Here is a 20,051-nt window from a genome sequence, read left to right on the forward strand (position 1 = left end):
TTCGCGCGAAAAAACGGACCTCCCCGTATGTTCGCGCGTTTTTTCACCCCCGTATTATGGCACTTTTGGCTTTCCATATACTTCTGCAGGTAACGGGGAGACGCGCTCTGGCGGCGGTCTCGTTCAGGATCCGAAAATACAATTTAAATATTTGTGCACACTTATTCCACTTATTCCTAGTGTGCCACTGGTTACGGTGTCGCGTGCCAATGCTGGCACGTGTGCCAGGGGTTGCCGACCCCTGCTCTACATGATCGATGATATGATACCTTTATTTTAAACGAAAGTATATCATCTGTATATGGAGAGAGAGTTTTATGAACATCCTCATCTCTCTGTTGAGCAACATTTAGTATACGTTGGAGGCCTTCTGCTGTAGGATTTTTGACATATGGATCTTGTTTCTTCCCTTTTTCAAAAATGTTTACCACAGATGATACAACGATTTGGATCCACTGTTTGTACATCACTCTCCATTCTGGTAAAATTGAAAAAAAGAGAAAAAAAGATACACTTCAGAATTTGTACAGTATCTATGTTGTACTTAAACTGTTTTTGTTAGGCTCTATTTACAGTATTGTTACCAGTGATACTAATTAAGCCAGGAGACACAGAGTCTATTGTGAATATAGTCTACTGGACAGGCTGTTACATTAATGAAACATTAAGCTAGGTCACTTTCCAGTTAGCTAATTAGCCATTTTATTTGACAAGGTCCCATCTTTTCACAGTCCAAAAATATTTGCAATGATTTACCTGTCAGTTTGTGAAGAAACCCACGTAGGCAATGAGATGCAGATAAAGCAGGTGGAGTCAAATACTGTAGTATAACTTCTTGATTCTCTACAGAGCTGAATGACTTGCTGTTATGAGGAGCATAAGCTTGAGTTGCTGGGCCGTCGATAAACAATGTGAGCAGAGACACATATTGCCCTCTTGAAGGTCATCCTACGTGAAGAAGACACCTCCAACACCACGTTTGCCCCCGCCGACCTCAAAGACAGCGTCAACTCCACTCTGTATTTTATCGACGGCATGACGTGGCCGGAGGTTTTGCGCGCGTACTGCGAGAGCGACCGGGAGTACCATCACGTTCTGCCCTATCAGGAAGTGGATGAGTATCCTTATGAGCCTCTTGAGAGTAAAATCAAGGTGTTGCAGTTGTTAGTGGATCAGTTTGTGACTGCCAACATCGCCCGCGACGAGCTGATGTCCAACTACTACTTCGTTAGTAGTTCTATTGCATTTTAGGCCTGCATTTTCTCTGCACTAATGTTGAAGTTGCAATATTTTACTTTAAAAAATAACAATTCTCAAGTTGTCATACCTTTTAGGGACTTCTGCTCAAGATAATTTGTTAATATTTTCCACCCCTGATAAGTGAAGTCAAAATAAAACTAATTGGTGATACTATAGATTTAATTAGGACTATTTCATATTTTCCCCATTTGGGACACCTTATACGTTTAGTGACATAACTCCATGAGTATGTAAGCTACCTTTACACAATTATTATTGCTGGATTCAGTAGAACCACACCTTTCCAACAAGCCCTCATATGTGTTGCTATGGCAATCCATGTCAGAGTCACTGCAAAGTAAAGAGAACATTCTACATAGATTTACATTTCCGCCTATTGTAGGTATGTGTTCAAATGACTGTATCTCCAATTTACATTAAGATATTGACATTCAGTCTTTTCTATAATGCAGAGGGATGTCCTGACCTCAGGTATGCCAAGTTTTAAACCTATCAAACCTTCCATTGTGAATCTACATGAGTTTATATGCCTCAACCCCCAGACGGCCAGGCTTTCTTTTTTGTTTGGGGTGTCTAACTTTATATATCAATTTCAACACTTTTGCAGTAAAATATTTTTATACAACAATCCATTTCATGTATGGGAGGCCTTAGAGATGAGGAAAAAGTAAGTTGTGTTTTGTCCTAACTCCGGGAGCGGTATCTCGAAAACTAAAGCCCTTTTTGGCTGTTTGTCACAGGCCTAGTTATCTTGCGCATTTTATCCATCCATCTCCGTTTCTAACTTTCAATATATTTTAAAAGAGATCTCTCTCTAACTATGGAATGCCATTTAAGCCAAAATTAAATAAATAAATAAATACATCAATAATTAAATAAATACATATATATATAAATATGCCTATGAAATAAATTATGAAATAAATAAATGAGGCAATAAATATGTATACATGTACATTTAAATACACATTTATTTATTTCATGGGACTTTTATTTCATAATGAGACATTTATTTCAAGAGACTTTTATTTCATAATGACACATTTATTTATTTCAAGAGACTTGTATTTCATAATGACACATTTATTTATTTCAGATGACTTGTATTTCATAATGATGCATTTATTTATTTCAGGTGACTTGTATTTCATGATGAGACATTTCATGATGAGACATTTCCATTCCTTATATGCAAATGAACGGGGCGTGGTTAGCTCACAGATCCAGAGACCCAGACCAAAGCAACAGCACCACAACACTGACTACTCGAGAAGAGGAAGAAAATGGAGAAGGACTTAAAAAAATTATAAACTATATAATAACTACTAAATGAAAATAAGGCGGGGCAGACAACATGGAAGACGTCGGTGGGCTCCAAGATGCTATGCTATCCTTAGCAGATCAAATTGATCAACACGGTTTACCAACAGATACTGTGTTGGCCCATATTGAAGACTTTATCGAAGTACTCGGGCGGATAAGCGCTCTTCGAGATATCGACACGGATGACGAAGTTGTAAATACTTTGACACTGATTGAGCACCGTGTTCGTGTGGAAGATGTCCAAGAAGTTGGTTCAAGCATAGGTGCAGGACGCCCGCCTCTGGATATTCCATGCGATATGCTCGCTACCTATGTGCTGTCCGGTCTATCAACCCGAGAAATCGCGGATCTGTTTGGTGTGTCATCCCGCACAATTCAGAGGAGATCGGTCGAAGAAGGCCTAAGGTGAATTACTTGAGCTAACGTAAAATCAAATTATTGCTCTATCTAGCTAACGTCATACAAATAACGAGCCCATAGAAATAGAATACGAGTATACTACTATACTCATATTCTATTTATATGGTCAGCCCGCTACAACTGTCACTATGGCAATGGTACACATACAAATGGCCGCCGCTCTGACCATCCTGCATTATCTTAAAATATAATACATCCATTATCCTGCTACGTTTATTTGAATGGGAATGTCCGTTCTACTCCTATTTTATTTCTATGGACGACACTGGTGGGCAAAAACGTGTATAATACAGTTAACAAAATTAAAACATGATTGACAAACAATTATTTAGTATTGTGTAGCAATATGATACGAAGAGATGTTTGAAATGGAGTATAGATGTTAGACTGGTGGATGTTCGTCAACGTTAGCCAAAACGTTTATGTTGACGTTGCACACAAGTTAGGTCAGTTATTATTAACAGCTGCTCTGTCAGATATGACTATTGTTACACCAAAATCTGTTTGTATCGTGAAATTGCGGTTTTTGTTTATTCATCAAAAATGACTAAAGTCAGAGATGTTTCCTGATACACGTGAAGTTGCAGCCACTGTATAAATTAATGTTAAGATAACTGGAGTTGTGTTCATGCTAACTGTTACACCTAACTAACGTTGCTGTCGCTTATGTAATAAATATATAATTGAAGTGACATTACACATATATACGTTTTATGTTTTTCTACTGTAGAAAATCTGACCTATACTCTTCAATTAACGATGACGATGTAGATGCCTTGGTGATGGAGATTCAGCGCACTAATCCGAATGCTGGATATAAAATGATGCTGGGACATCTACGGTCCAGAGGCATACACATTCAAAGTAAAAATTAACAGTTTTTGTTTAACCTCAATGTTCAACCCAATTCCAAATGACGTGGGTTTAGCCAGTCGCCAATTTGAATAAACAAATAAATCTCCTTTTTCAATCAGGGCATCGAGTAAGGGCGTCAATGCAGAGAGTGGATCCAGGAGCAATCTTGATGCGAAGGTTAACCCTCCAGACTACAAGGCGTCGTCAGTACAATGTTCCTGCACCAAATAGTCTATGGCATATAGATGGTAATCACAAGCTGATCAGGTCAGTTTTTCCTGCTGCTTTTTGAGCTGTGTCCATCATAATCTAGTAGGCCACTGCTCTTGAACTCCTGTACTCAAGTGCTGCAGTCCTGCAGTTCTTTGTTCCAAGCCTGTACCACACCACCTGAAATCACTAAATAGTAACATCATGTGAGAAAACAGAGGTGAAGGTGTGATTGCTGAAATAAGTAGGCCTATCTACAGACATTGCACCCTTGGAAGTATTGAGTGTGAGACCAATTTGAAGGCTGAGGAAAAAGTAACATTAAAAGATATACGGCCAGGTCATTAATACTTAAAGATGCCTTTATCCTTTTTTAATACAAAATATAACAATGAGGGTTCTGTATGTTAGTTAGTTGAGGATATTAATTGAACTCCTTGTCTACTCATTAGATAATAATTGAGTTTGAATTTCAAACAAAAACACAATTAGATGCTACTAAAGGTACAGTCCTTGCATGGGGGCAAGCCCTCTACCACATACATCCTAGCTAAATATGAGCTCTTCTGATAGTACCATAATGTCAGTGGTGTCCAATTTTATCCGCAAAGGGTTGGTGTGAATGTGTTCCAACAAAGCAGTGACACATGAACTCACAACTAGTTGGTGCACTGGAATCGGGTGTTTCTCTGCTTGGTTGAAATGCACCCACACTGACCCTTAGTTGGGACATCCATGATGTATTTTAACAAATGTGTGTAAGCTTTGACATACAAAATTATTTATAAGCATTTTCAAAGGTATGAACATGATCCAGAATATGTCTCAATTCCAAACAGTACCATGAAATCATATGTTCACATGTTCACATGAAATCACATGTTTCCTCTTCATATTTACTCTGTTAGGGCACTGTATTAGCACCTGAGGTGGTCAAATCAGTTTTAGCCTACTAACAATCTCAGGACCCATTGGCAAAGTCCTTTTACGGAGATTAGCCTACCGGAAACCAACATTTTAGCACCTTGTGTGATTCCATCTTTAGTAGAGATGAGAGGTTAGATGTTGGAAAAAGGTACTTTAAAATATAAATGTTGTTCACCCAGCTGACAAATCTGCTTGCCTTGGTAAAGTAAATTAAGCCATTGAATTTGCTTATTTATGTACAACTTTTTTTAACTTAAAGAAGGTTAACATGCAATGTACGATAATGTTGGATATTGCAATGGCAATAATGTTTTGTGATATTGCAGGACATGTTGCTATTGCAATATCCAACGTTATCACCCAACCTGCCACAACCATACCCCTCCAACCCTATTCCTAACATAGCTTAATGAACAAGATGTGCCTTTATCAACTGTGATTTGGACATGAGGCCCCAATTCAATAACCAATTAATCCTGTTATATTTCACACAGATGGAGGATTGTTGTTCATGGTGGCATTGATGGATTCTCCAAGCTAATTGTGTACTTAAGTAGTGCCACCAACAACAGAGCTACAACTGTTCTTGAAGGCTTCTTGTCTGCTGCTGGCCAATATGGCGTGCCATCTCAAATTCGGTATGTAATGTCCTACAAATGTCTAATAAATGAAGTACAATGAGACTTATTTGACTAAAATGTATTTTAATAGCATTTGTAACACAGGTACAATTATCAAAAAGAAAATGAGTGTTCGGAATTTCAAACAAGTGTAATGAAGGTGCTCTTCGGTAATCTTAAAACAGAGCTGGGTTACAACCCACGCAGAACGGCACAAACAGCCTTCTTCAGGGTATGCTTAGACCCTGAAGAAGGCTTTCCGAGAGAAGACCTTTCTTTTGAAGGTACAATTATGTTGGATTGTCATCTTCAGATAAATGTACTTTTTTACCCTTACAGATCTGACAAGGGGGGTGAGAATGTTAGGGTTGCTCACTTCATGGTCCAAACACAAGGGGAGAAAAGGAGCTCTCATATTACTGGACGGAGTGTTCATAACCAAAGGTATGGAGGATTTAAAAAATATAAATTATTAAAGTACAATGAAACCGAGAGAAGAAGCATGTCTGTCCACCCTCACAAAACAATACTTACATTCAAGCGGGGCAGGGGGTGATAGCGGGGCGTTTTACTGGCAGTTCATAACAAGTTCATTGGTCACTACCTAAAATCCAGCTCTCACTTCGCTCATCATTGTGTTCACACTCCAGTCTGAACATAAGTGTCAATCAGCCATTACTAGTAGAACCTTGTACAACTTTTCCATCCTGCTAACTGTTGAATAATGTGACCTGCCAAAAATACAATATAAAGGCTGTATTTCATTCTTTCTTTTACAGAATTGAGCGCCTTTGGAGAGATGTGTATGAAAATGTTCTTGATCTGTTCTACACAATATTCATCCAGCTGGAGGCCCAAGGATTACTCAATCCTGACCAAGAGATTGACCTGTATGCACTACACAGGTGCTTCATGCCACATATTCAGCATCATCTTCAGTGTTTCAAGGAGGCATGGAATCACCATGGGCTGAGGACTGCAAGCCACCGTTCACCTTTACAGTTGTGGTTACTAAACAACAGAGAGGGACAAGATTTCTCACAGGTAAACAACGTTTTTTAGATGATGTAATGTATGCCATCTTATTCCCTGGCTCAATTATTTATTTAAAATACATGCAAAATGACCCACATTGTAATTGATTACACATTCTGAACGGCTTTATTCCTTTCGTATGTCAGGTTGGTGATGATTATGGTGTGGACTGGGAAGGACCACATACCCCCTGTGCATCTAATGTCTTTGTTCCTGAGATCCAGCTCCTGCGCCCATTGAGTGAACAAGATCTTGTGGCCCTACCAAACCCCCATGTTCCTTTCAGTCAGGCATTGGCAGTTTATCTTGAAACTGTTCAAACCCTCAGAGTTATGTTGAACCCAGAACCTTAGGTCAGGCAACATTTTCTTCGCACGATTTCAGCAGTGGTGGAAGAAGTACTTAAAACCATTACTTACGCAAAAGTACCAATACAACAATGTAAATTACAAGTCAAAGTACAGACATACTATCAACAAAAATGTACTTTAAGTATCAGCAGTAAAAGTACATGTTGTGCAATAAAATGTAAATAATAATAAATTCTGATGCAGCATGTTACTGTTGGAGCTGCTCTCATTCCTTTAGCTGTGTATTCCTCTCTACTCCTTCTTTTACATGCAAAAGCACACTTGCATGCACATACTGAAGGATATGAAAATGAAGGATTGAAGATCGACACGATGGAAGGAAGCCGAGAGCAGGGAACAGAGAGATGGTTGTGTGGTGACGCTGAAGGGAAATCATAAAGGTGGATGACCATTAATCCTTCAGTCCTACAGATCTTTTGTTGTACAGATCTTTAGCAGCAAACCTTTTGTTCCCAAAATACCAACCACACTCCATTCCCTCTCTGCCTCTAAAACGTTATCCTTTAGTTTTTCTCTTGCAGCTTTATAGATGTTCCACATTTTCTTTAACTCCACAGTTCCTACACTTGTCACTGTTACTTTTCCCCATGACATGCAGCGTACCATTCAATGCTGTGTGATTTATTCTGAGTCTAGCTATCATCATTTCCTCCCTTCTGTTTCTTTCTTTATAAATATGTGTCTGCTGGCAGACCAGCAGACCAGCATTTATCTATCACCAGCTTATGTTAGTATTAAATATACAATGTACTCTGGTAACTATCAAAATAAAGACATTGTATAGTGTTCATAACAGTATTTTTATTTAATAAATTATAACTAATACAATAATATTACAAAAAAAACGTACATCTAAATAAATATCATCTAAAATAGATGCGTTTGATTTAAAAATAACAAATATAATTCAAAATGTAAACAGCAACAAAGAAATTATAAACATTATTTTTCTTGTTAATATCCATTATCTTCTCTGTTATGTATCTTCCGGTCTTTGCCAATCTGGACCGCATTTCTTGGTCCTCCACGTCTTTCTCGTACAGCCACTGCTTGAAGCAAACTGAAAATAAGAAACAACAATGTTTTAACAAATCGTATTAAATTATGTGATGATAGAACTGCAAACAGAATAGCTGTAACTTTAACTAAATAAATAACTCAGTTACCTCTAATCATTAACCCATGTTTGTATCATTGAGTTAACATACATACATACATACATGCTAAACTCTTATTGCACTTTTGGCAACAAGCATTTTCCACCTCAAGACCAAGCTCCCAGGAAGTGCGCCGGACTCTGAGGAAAATATTCGTTGTGTCCAAACGGCGGTACTACAATTTCCTTATCAGTCTGTGACGTCCACCGGCCCAGAAATACTTTTTCCCCTTGAGTAACATTGGGAAAGAGACGTCTGTAAATCGTGGATAATTTTTTTGAAACTAAATAAACTACCCAGTATGAACTATTGTATAGCCCTAGAATCATTAAGTCCTTAAAGTTGTAAAATGCACTAAAAGCCGAATCTAGATTTATTCTCTCTCTCCATTCATTCTAGTGAGCCGAGAGTGTGTGCTCGGGGGGGCGGGGCTTAAGGGCCGCATGCTCTGTGAGCGCACAAATGGGTTCTTCTGCTCTGACAGCCAGGCATGCTGGGTAATCTGTGACGTTTCGCTCTCTCAAAAGTTGGGCCATTTTGACTTCATGCGCCAATGAGCAGCTCTCATAGGAAAGAACGAGACCCCGCCTCCCACGCTGTATCCAGTTCTTATTATACATCCATGCTCAAGACGGGTAACATAACTACCCTCGGGGGGCTTAGTTCTCTCCGCCATGTGTTTGTTTGAGTGCGTGTGCGTGTGCGTGTGTGTGTGTGTGTGTGTGTGTGTGTGTGTGTGTGTGTGTGTGTGTGTTGCATGCATGTAGCAGGTTCTGTGTGTAAACTGCCCCACCCCCTCGCACACCGACAGGGGAGAGAGATCTCTCGTCTGGATTGGAAAGATCGAAAATAAATCATAGACGCACTTCGTAGTCTTTTTGCATATTAGAAACGGAGTTGGCGACAGTAAGACTGCGATATAATGTTTGTGTAGATATAATACATATGACATCTATTTTTTGAATGTCTCCAGTACCGATAAAAAGATCGATAACGTTGGACGTTAACGGTACCACGGTCTTTAATAATTCAGCCCCGGGCCCCGTTAATACTGGGGCTCGGTACCCATCCCTAGTTTTAATTATTACATCATCAATATTACATTTCAAATAACCAAGTACTTGGTATCTCACAAAGCGCAAGTGGCTAGTGCTGCTAAGAACATACCTGGTGATGGTGGCTCTTCGCTGCAGGATCTGGTCGATGTCCTCCTAACAGAAGCGATTGCCTTCGTCGTTCTCGTCCATGATGGCGGCGTAGGCTCCTTTCCTCAGGAGGTCCTCGATCTCCTTCTTGGAGAACTGCTGGACCGGCTAAAGGCGACGCAGAGAGACATTTACACAAGTGGATTTAGAAAACTCTTTTTGAAATTAAACTAAGCGTACTGCAACAGCGACTGACCCAAAAATGACTTGGCATCTAGAAATATGACAGATTTTTTTTTTCTCACCCCGTTGTTGTTGCCTTCTTTGTTCCCACTCATGCTCCGCAGGACAGCACGGTCCAGCCCGAGCTTCAGACTAGCTTTATCCAGCTTTTCCCTCTCATAGTTTCTAGTGATCAGACGGTACACCTCCACCGCCTTAGACTGGCCAAAACGATGACACCGAGCTTGAGCCTGAAATAAAAAATTAAAAGAGGGGTCAAAAGAGCAAAGTTTTTAAGCATTAAATGGGAAAATATACACTTAAAGAACCGAGGGAATAAACGGAAAGACTGTTGTTGTTGTAGCCCTATTGAACTATCTTTAGGACAGACAGAGCAGATATATATATCGTACCTGCAGGTCATTTTGAGGGTTCCAGTCAGAGTCGAATATCACACAGGTGTCCGCAGCAGTGAGGTTCACAAGCTCTTTATCAGGTGTTTGATGTGGGCTGGCATGATCCTTTCTGTAGCGATAAATAAAGAAAACAAAGAAGACCTTATTAATAATAGTAATGATGGTAACAACAATAATATTAGTATAACTATTTATATAGCACTTACACAATAATTGCAAAGTGATTCTCACAACAAAAATAAAGAACAAAACAATGTCAACAATAAAAAAAAAAAAAATTATAGGAATGTTAAGAGACAAAGAAATGATAAACATTCTGAGAGGCCGACTACAAAAAGGTAGACTCAATGGCTCTTGATGACATCAATGAGCAGTCCCAAAACATGCTGCTGTATAAAAAGAAATAGGTCCAGATTTCTTCTATTTAGTGTTGGATGATTTGTTGTATTGATTGCTGATGGATGTTAAGATATGTTTTACAATTATAACTTATTGTAATTGGAATCAAAAAGTTTAAAATCGTAGTTTTAATAAAATGACTAGCATTATAGGGTTTATTCAACAGCGGTAAAGCATTAAGTTGCTAAATTAACGTACACTGAACTGTAAAACTTACCACTATTTAGGAAACGACCTGATCAGAAGGATTGACTAGTAAGACAGCAAAGAGGTGGAGGAGGTCTCTGTCATGTACCATTGGTAGATGTTACACCTGAAAGAAAGATAAGGAAATAAGACAACACAGGAGGACAAACATCCTCTTAAGTAAAAGACGAAATCATGTCAAGCTTTACATCTTTCAGTCTTTACAATGCACTGTTGGAAATTACATTCCAAAGGCTAAATTCAAACTCAATACCATAAAGAACTGGGTACCAAAGTGCTTTACCTGATAGAACACGTTCCACACGGAGCAGCAACCATCCGGCTGGGCCTTTTGCTGCATATCATCTCCTCCCTCTCCACTGTTTCCAGTAGAGACTGCCTCTGTCCAATACAACTGAAATGCCCCAAAACAATCATATTTAAAAAGTGAAAACAATAACTTGTTTTTGGCATTCAAATGTATTAGAATCTCACCTTTTTCCTGGATGTCAGGAAGGCGTTCCCTTCAAGTCCGTAACCAGTCATAGGAGTTCAAATGCAAAGCCTGAACGATGACAAGAGCGAGACTTACATTTTACAAGATAAGTAATACCAGAGCAGTGTGTACAACATGCAGAGAACAGATCAAATCCCCTGACAGGCTCACACACTTTGGTGATGTCCTCATCTGATAATGATGTTTCATTTTTAGCAGCAAAGTAACATTACTCAAGGTATATGTTGGACCCAACTCATGTACAGTATGTTTTGCATCTCCTCAACAATGGTCTGTATAGTTGAGTAGAAACAAACTGTCGCTAGAGTTTCAGGTAGATTAAAAAGGAAAGTTTGCAATGAAGCACAAAACCCCTCTTTGTATTAAGCTAGCTGCCACAGAAAGTACAGCTTAATATGCTAACCTGGTAGAGTTAGCTAACGTTAGCTAACTTCATGTCAAACTAAAAACCTCTAACGTGCATTACATTGACGATTTTAAACACAACTTAACTCTTTCAACTTGTAAAATAACGTTAATTTAACATACCCTTAAATAACTACATCACGTTTTTCAGAACAACACAAACTGCAGAAAACGTTAGCTGCTAACTGTTGTTAGCTAAGACAGCTAGCTCGTAACAATAGCCTCCTAGCAAACTTAAGGTTACGTTAAAATGAACTTAACGTTGTAAGAAAGCAAAACGAACCTTCGAGAAATATTTTACTCTCAGACTGGGTGTAATTGTGTTGCATTGCTTACCTCCAGAAGGACTTTTAGCTGTTTCCCAGTAGAGACTAGAGAGAGCTGTCAGAGCGGTTGCTCTCAGAAGAGCAGCATTGGGCGGACCAGATAAGAACCAGTTAGTGTCAATGTTGTGGTGCTGTTGCTTTGGTCTGGGTCTCTGGATCTGTGAGCTAACCACGCCCCGTCATTTGCATATAAGGAATGGAAATGTCTCATCATGAAATGTCTCATCATGAAATACAAGTCACCTGAAATAAATAAATGTGTCATTATGAAATACGATTCTCTTGAAATAAATAAATGTGTCATTATGATATACAAGTCTCTTGAAATAAATAAATGTGTCATTATGAAATAAAAGTCTCTTGAAATAAATGTCTCATTATGAAATAAAAGTCCCATGAAATAAATACATGTGTATTTAAATGTACATGTATACATATTTATTGCCTCATTTATTTATTTCATAATTTATTTCATAGGCATATTTATATATATATGTATTTATTTAATTATTGATGTATTTATTTATTTATTTAATTTTGGCTTAAATGGCATTCCATATCTATCATCTGCGTGCGGGGGCGGGGCCTCACAGACACGCTGCATCTCTCTCTTGCTCACAGACATGCTGCAGCGCTGTGCAGTGTGCACACAGTTCTGCCGGTAATGAATATTACTTTTTGTGAGGAATCTTTTCCACCAATAATTCCAATAAGTATTCCAAAATGTATTCACTTCAGGTTTACGAAAGTAACTGTTATCAGGTTACTCGTTTTTCAAATGTAACGCCAGCTGAATACAGTTCATACTGTATAATTGATTTTTGTATTCTGATTACGTAACGCCGTTACATGTATTCCGTTACAACCCAACCCTGCTTCTATGCTACTGTCCCGCAGCTGCTACCTCTCTGTTGGACGCAGCGGGGCTACTGCTGTGGTGCGGAGCATGGATGTATAATAAGAACTGGATACAGCGTGGGAGGCGGGGCCTCATTCATTCCTATGAGAGTTGCGGCGCATGATGATAAAATGGCCCAATCTTTGAGAGAGCGAAACGTCACAGATTACCCGGCATGTCTGAGAAGTACCCGTATGTGCGCTCATAGCGCATGCGCAACTTTAACCAAAATGCTCTTTCACATCAAGCACGTCAATTTGCATACACGTAACAGCACCGCACGTTCATGACAGCATGGTAATGGCTTGCTTTTATGATGGATTTGATATTAACGAGGCGGCAGTTAGCAGCTAGCGGCTAGCTAGTAATTATGCTAATGTAACATCAATCGTTATGTACTTATATTACGCTGTAATAGGAGTGATATCCAAGCAACAGAGCTTCATTTAGCATGAAAGAATTATTGCACTGCATATATATATATATAAATATATAAATACAGTGCAATAAGCTTCTTAGTGAAATAAGAAGCTACAGGGACGTTAATCTAACGTCGGTTATATTAACTTTATTTAATACAACATTTACGGTACAAGATTTAATCATACAGCTCATGTAGTATAATATTTTACAAATGATGAATTAAAGCAAACATGTGCAATATATCCATTATTACAGCTCCGTGGGATGGCAGTGAGACGATATGGGTCCGTTGTTATTGTGCATCCATGGGTAAAGATAAACGCATGTAGTGCTGAACCTGCTGAACACGTAACATGAACGTGCCGGGCGGCGCTGTCCCGTGGGTTAGATGCACGTTCATAATGCAGAGGGATATAACTCTCAGAATAACGTTATTAGCACATTTTTACAACTTGAGGAACGAATGTTTTTAATAAGGGCTATACAAAAGTTCATACTGGGTAGTTTATTTAGTTTAAAAATTATCCAACGAGTTACAGACCACTCTTTCCCAATGTAAGTCAATGGGAAAAGGTGTTTCCGGGACCAGCAACCAAACGGAAGTGTAGCACCGCCATTTGGCCACAACGAATATTCTCATCAGACTCCGGCGCACTTCCTGGGGGCTTGAATGTCACCCCCGTCGTGCGGGCCGGATGAGAATGTCTGGCGGCCGGATGTGGCCCACGGGCCGCCAGTTGGTGGTCACTGTGTCATCACAGTCTTCCTGACAGCAGCTGTGTCTATGCTTTAGCTTGGTGTTGGAATAATCCAGAAATTATGTTGTCACGTATCATTAACATCACATGTGTTTTGGTTTTAAATCCTACCAAAATACTAAATAATAAGTAAATACTAGTATTTCAAACTAGTATTTCAAACTTGTGCTTACAGGTGGGGTATGTAATTTATTTCAGAAACACTTTTTGTTATATTTCATGGAATGCTCTTAACATCCCGATAGAAATGAATATATTAAATGCTTTGACAATAAATACATAAAAACATTTCATCTGTGGAAGCCGTGGCACTGTAAAAAGCACGACCAATCATTTTAGCCGGCCCAGCTAAAATAACTGGATGGCATACCTGCCTTCCATCTGTGCACAAACTTATCCCGTGTCCTCATTGGTCATGTGCACGTTCGTGTGTGTTGGAAGAGGGGCTCTGTAAGGAAGTGGCAGATTTTTTCCGGTTGTGTATTTTCAAATTCTAACTCACTCGAGCCGGTTTCTCCAAAATTACCTACCCCACCTTTAATTATTGTGATTAACGCAATTACATTTGTATCAATTGACAGCACTACATACTTGGTTGCATTCAGACCTAATGTAAAGCTTAACTATAACTATTTTAATACGTTTTTAAAGTTTTTTTCCAGCCTTTATTGAACTGCGGGGGAAACAGGGGGGACAACACGTGGCAAATGGTCCCAGGCCGGATTTGAACCGTGGTAACTGGAACGTCAGCTCTACCAAGTGGGTATAAGCTAAACTTTACATTTTTCCATTATTTGGTAACTTATTGTATAAGAACATTGAGAGCAAAAGAAAATAACTTTTATAGGACATTTCTGTGGATATTTTTCTTCTTTAACGAAACTGCTTTCTCTTGTAAGTAACCATGTACATGTCTAGCTTTAACCATAGCCTCATGTTAAGCAAAGAGACAAACATACAGATTTTGTGCGATTTATCCTTTCAACTCTACCCTCCAGGAGTTTCTCCATTGGAAGCATATTGTATGCCACATATTTAAAAGTTGCAAAGCAGGGAGCAGATGCAGACAGCACGTGATTCATTAAAATATGCTAAACAGCTGCTTTTATTGCTGGAAAAATGTCAGTCAACAAATGTGTCAAAATCTCTCTCCTTTATTATGGTGGTGGTGGTGATGTTTGGAAGAAGGATTGGTGGTAAAATGCATAGCCAACAGACAGTGTGAAATTGTTAATGTGAGGGACGTGATATGTATGTGTGTAGTCAAACATTGTACAGTGGAGTTATACATTTAATTAAATTGTTTGAAACTACGCATGTCAATCCTTTTGCATTACATTTGCATTTTACAAAAATAACAGTCATGTTCTTTTTTTAGTACTTTCTTCCCCTAGTGGTCATTTGGGAGTCATTGTTTATTTTCTTGTTTATTTCCTACTTTTGATTTCATTGGTTGATTTAGTCATGTGACATAGCCAGGTCATAGTTCAGAGATGGCAATCAGGAAAGGCTTAAGTTGTTGTGTACATGCATGTATGTTAGAATTCAACCCAAATTAACCCTGACTTTTTGGCTTTTACACATGAAAAGTGGCAGGTTAACAATACCCAATTTGGCTATTAGTATATTTTACAACTTTGAACTCAACAACAGTTTCAATAAAGTTGTTGTACTGGTAGTTAAAGGTTTTACCTGAAGGAAATATCAGCCAATCTTCATACGTTCCTTTCCCAATATACTGTAAGTCTACGGGAAAAGAAATGTTGGGCTCAATGGAATCACATGATGTACTAGGAAGTTGTAAACTACAATTTGGAAACTATTAAAATGGCTTGAAAGCCTTTTGGTTACGTGGTTACCTGCATCTCCAGCTACCCTTTCCTCTCTTTCCTGTTTGTGCCTTGGAAACATTTGCCTGTAAGTCATATTTAGTGTCATATACTGTGTTATGTTCAGTTACATTTAATAACCTTATACTTTTTAGTGTACACACATTTAAACACTGTCAGTATTAGCTAATTGATAGCTTTCCTGCTGCATCCATCCCCATACTGCTTTTTTAAGTGGTGTATTTACAGGTATACAGTGATGCTGATAGGGTTTTTAATGTAGGTCTGAAGGTCTGAATGGAATTATGTTACAGCAAAAACGTTTAATGCTAGATTTTATAATAGCACTTTAATTTACATTGTTTCAGCACACATACTGATTACAGTTGCAAAGAATAGACAATTGCTATTCAGGGGAGGGGTTTAGGGAATTGTCAATTTAATATCCAATCAGGTGATCTAAGACACATGCAAAACACTTATGGTTGGCAGTCTTCTTTCTGTCTTCCCTTAGTTTGAAAGTTATTGAAGTTATGGAAATATACAGGCCGTATTTCACAAACGAAGATACAGATAAAATGACCTGCTGGCAACAGATTAGCTAAATAAAAAGAGAAACAGAAATTCCTTCTTTACAAGTGTGTCGTCCAGCACTTTTGTTAATACTATATTATAGTGCTCTGTTAACATGCAAATGAAAGAGCATAAAGATGAAACAACGAATAAGTAGGGTTAGAAAAGCGTAATAAGTAAAAATGTTTATTTATAATAGTTTGCCAGTTTATTCTATCATGATTACGTAACAATTTCATCTGTGAGGTACTGTGTATTACTTTGTACTATAGTTCCAGTGGCGTTTTTATATGTACAAAAGTGGGGGGGGTTCGCTCTATGCAAGTCAATGGGACTCCCTGATAGTTGAAAATCGAGGCTAAAGGACCCCCCACTACGTTGATAGTGACACCAAGGGATCCTGACATATAGGACGAGTTGGGAGTGAGAATACTCATTTCCGGCAGCGAGAGCTGCGTCCCTAGCAACCACGTTACTATGAAAACACCGACACGGGAAATACTGTTTTCACGCCAAGAGATGACAATAACTTCACATGGACACTGGCCAATCTAAAACCTCTTTAGTAACATACGTAGTACATATACATTTGCTTGACAAGAACTGAAAAAATCTTCGTATTCTCCACAAAAATGAGATAGAGGATTGCTTGTCAACATCCGGGTATTTCTGCACTGGTGGGCCATGTTAACAATGCCGTGTCACAATATCAATCGATCCAGCAGAGCAATAGCCTATAGGCAAAACACAGAAGATCAACAAAATATATGACATAAAATGAACTTACCAAAGGTGAAGTAGATGGTCAACTTCATTTTCTTTCCGTTTTACTGATTTGAATCGCTATAAACTGCTCTCTCTCATCTCCTCTTCACAACTACACTATTCGCAGCACACGTAATACAGCACTTTGCCCCACTGGTGATACTTTTTTTGCCTTACACATTGAATACAAAAAGACTCTGAGCATGCGCAGTGTAGCTTTTACAGCACCCATTCATTTTGACAGCAGAGAGAGGGGCTAGATCGGGGATTGCCCCACATCGCTCAAAATGGCTCAATATGCACACTGTAGATACTAATGAGAAGAACGCAGACTAAAACAGCAATGTAGAGACGAATCAGATGATTAAACATGATCTTAAAATATATTTTAAGGTATATATTTTTTTCATATTTCTTTAATTATTATTTGAATTACTTTCCGCTGACACTAGGTGGGGCTGCCCCTAACGATGAGTCACCACTGTATAGTTCACAGTTTCACTCTGCAATATTCACTATAAAGTTTTACAGTTATCAACATCACCTTACCTTAGTTTCTTATTGTAGGCACCTTATTGTTGTTGTTTGGTGATTGACGTTAGCTTTTTTAGCCGTTAGCTTTTTTTGCTAAATGAAAACGTCAATTTCCCTCCAACACATTATACGTGATTTTGATAAGGGGCGGGACATCTTTAAGTGGTTGACCAATCACAACAGAGCCGGCCAGCTTACCAATCGGAGCAGACTGGGTTCTGGTTTCAGGCAGAGGGTGAAAAGAGGTGCTGCAGCACAGACAGTGTGAGAAAAATAAAGAGCGTTTTGAACATTAAAGCATTTAAACATGTCAGAGTGGAGGAAGAGAATACAAACATGAACATTAGCAAAATAGGGCTCCTTTAAGTGGAATTGGCCCCCTCACTTCAGAGATAACTTACTCTACCTTTAGCTAGTGCATCAGGCTGCAGAAAAATAAAAACCATTCAAAGAAAAAATCCTGTTAAATGAAACTGTTTTCAAGTGTGAAAAAGACATGCGTATTCCACATTTAATGACGACTTGTTTTCGAGGTTTATCTGTATTTTCATTGGTGCTCGCTGCGCTTTGGTTCATTACAAAGGCCCCTTTGACAGATTTGGCCTTTAACAACAAAGCGTTTCATACCACTCTGTTATCTTATCGTAAGACTATTGATCTCAGCACCCAGCTGGCTTCAAATCTCCCCTGACAAATCAGTGCATTTCTTTCACCACCAAATAACAGAACAGCACTCTCTTTAATTTCACACTCCCCAATAACCCTCTTGTGTTCATTAAAAGGCAGAGCGGCTCCCTCAGGTAAAATGATAAATATTCCATCACTTTGACGCCTCGCAGATTTGTGCTTGGGAAGCTTGTCGCTTTAATAATTGCTGTTGATCTTTGATGTTTTGCAGATACGAACTGTAACAGATTAATGACTGTCAAATGAAAAGATGATGCTTCAGTCGGGGCGTCGCTCTCGTGAGAATGGAACTGAAACATGTGTCGCCGCGTGCCAGAAGGCGCACACACACACACACACACACACACACACACACACACACACACACACACACACACACACACACACACACACACACACACACACACACACACACACACACACACACACACAAACAAGTCCCTGATGAGAAATTGAGAGCTGTGCAGCATTTTCATCGATTCACTGGTTCCATAATGGTAACATTTCATTTAAATGGAAAATGTGATTGTCTCATGCAATTGTGGTTCCTGTAGTGCTGACTTAGCAGAGGCGTGCACCCCCTCCTGCTGCCAGGTTATTTACGGGGAGTAAACGCATATCCTGTGATCATATTACTCAGTTTTAACTCGGCTGTGTCAGCTGAGGGTTTATTTGAAAATTGACTGTAAGCTGAAACATTTTCTTTTGTGGCCTTTTGCAGAGATTTCTATCTTAAAGGTGCCCCATTATGCTCTTTGGGGTACGCCAAACAAAACATCTTCTTCTGCTAAGTTTGACTCTTTATTCCTTTCAATAATACTCCTTTCTCTAAGAAAGTGCTAACAACATGAACGACAAATATTCTTTAAGAGTATGATTCTGAATATTATTCTTTAAAGAAAGGCCTTAAAAACATTCAGTCAACATGAATTGTCTTCCTGTAAAATAGCACATTTTATGAGGACAACAATAATTAATTCTCAAACTCTTCTTTATTTAAGTCAGTGAACAATTTCTATCAGACAGTTGGCGTAAGAAATGATCACATAATATATATAAGATATAACCTTGTGTAAAATAACACATGTGACTAAAATGTGATAAGATGGGGGAATGGCTAATATGGTTATAGCTAGCTCTGGTGTTAGCAAGGTCAGCATGTAGATGTACTACTGCTGCAGAGAGAGATGCAGGAGCCCCAGTGTGGAGTCATTGACACCATCAAGGCTGACACTGGACTATTTCTTTTACCCAGAGAGAATATCCACTCTTTCTAAAAAGTAAAAAGCAGAGACCTTTACAAGTTGGACCGATGAGACTGCAAAGAATGCAACGATACTCATTAAACACTGAATAGACAAACACAGAAATAATTCTGGACCCTTTTTTTATTTGTATACAGAAGCAAATGTTCTCTTACACTTTATCTCTCTTGCTCTTTCCCTTGGTTTTATTAATATATGTAAATAGGAGAATTCCACACAATAGCCTTGTGTTTTAGCCAAGAAACTATAAGGATTGTAAAGCGGGCCTATGTACATTTTGTGAGAAGAAGTTACACATTCTTCCTCTTACAAAGGACAATTGAATTTGAATAAAATATTAAGGGCTTTTACTTTTATCCCCAAAACTGAGAGCATTGGCTGCTGTTATCCGTGGTAATCTATGTACAATGAAGCAGCTGAAATTGAATTTAGACGACAAAATGAGATCCGACTCAGGGCTTTCCTGATTGATGATTCAAATCATCGAGGGAGCATCCTTACTTTGGAAACCCATAACAATTATGG

The 20,051-nt window shown here is 38.7% G+C and overlaps 1 protein-coding gene and 1 long non-coding RNA gene across 5 annotated transcripts in view; one reads left to right on the forward strand and one right to left on the reverse strand.

Moving 5' to 3' along the window:
* LOC307018307 (uncharacterized protein) overlaps positions 1–7,238 on the forward strand; it is a 48,067-nt gene extending 40,829 nt beyond the window's left edge. For 2 of the 3 annotated variants that reach the window (XM_079648501.1, XM_079648499.1), the window contains exons 2-7: positions 3,734–3,867; positions 3,978–4,125; positions 5,490–5,633; positions 5,955–6,059; positions 6,395–6,659; positions 6,797–7,238. In XM_079648501.1, coding sequence (XP_079504627.1) covers positions 3,786–3,867; positions 3,978–4,125; positions 5,490–5,633; positions 5,955–6,059; positions 6,395–6,659; positions 6,797–7,003 — 951 coding nt within the window. In that variant the 5' untranslated portion in view covers positions 3,734–3,785 and the 3' untranslated portion in view covers positions 7,004–7,238. The remainder of the gene's footprint in view (positions 1–3,733; positions 3,868–3,977; positions 4,126–5,489; positions 5,634–5,954; positions 6,060–6,394; positions 6,660–6,796) is intronic. The other variant, XM_079648500.1, reaches the window with a different exon arrangement.
* On the reverse strand, positions 6,870–11,970 carry LOC307018308. Of its 2 annotated transcripts, none has more exons than XR_013802406.1 (8): positions 11,805–11,970; positions 11,042–11,111; positions 10,851–10,961; positions 10,578–10,673; positions 9,959–10,070; positions 9,629–9,796; positions 9,346–9,491; positions 6,870–8,081 (listed from the first exon to the last, which is right to left on the reverse strand). It is a non-coding gene; the product is annotated as an uncharacterized lncRNA (long non-coding RNA). The 2 variants fall into 2 exon arrangements; XR_013802407.1 differs by having other exon boundaries at positions 10,838–10,961.
* Between the last annotated feature and the right edge of the window lie 8,081 nt (positions 11,971–20,051).

The sequence above is a fragment of the Notothenia rossii genome (genome assembly GCF_949606895.1).
Source record: "Notothenia rossii genome assembly, chromosome: 9".
Lineage (NCBI taxonomy): Eukaryota > Metazoa > Chordata > Actinopteri > Perciformes > Nototheniidae > Notothenia > Notothenia rossii.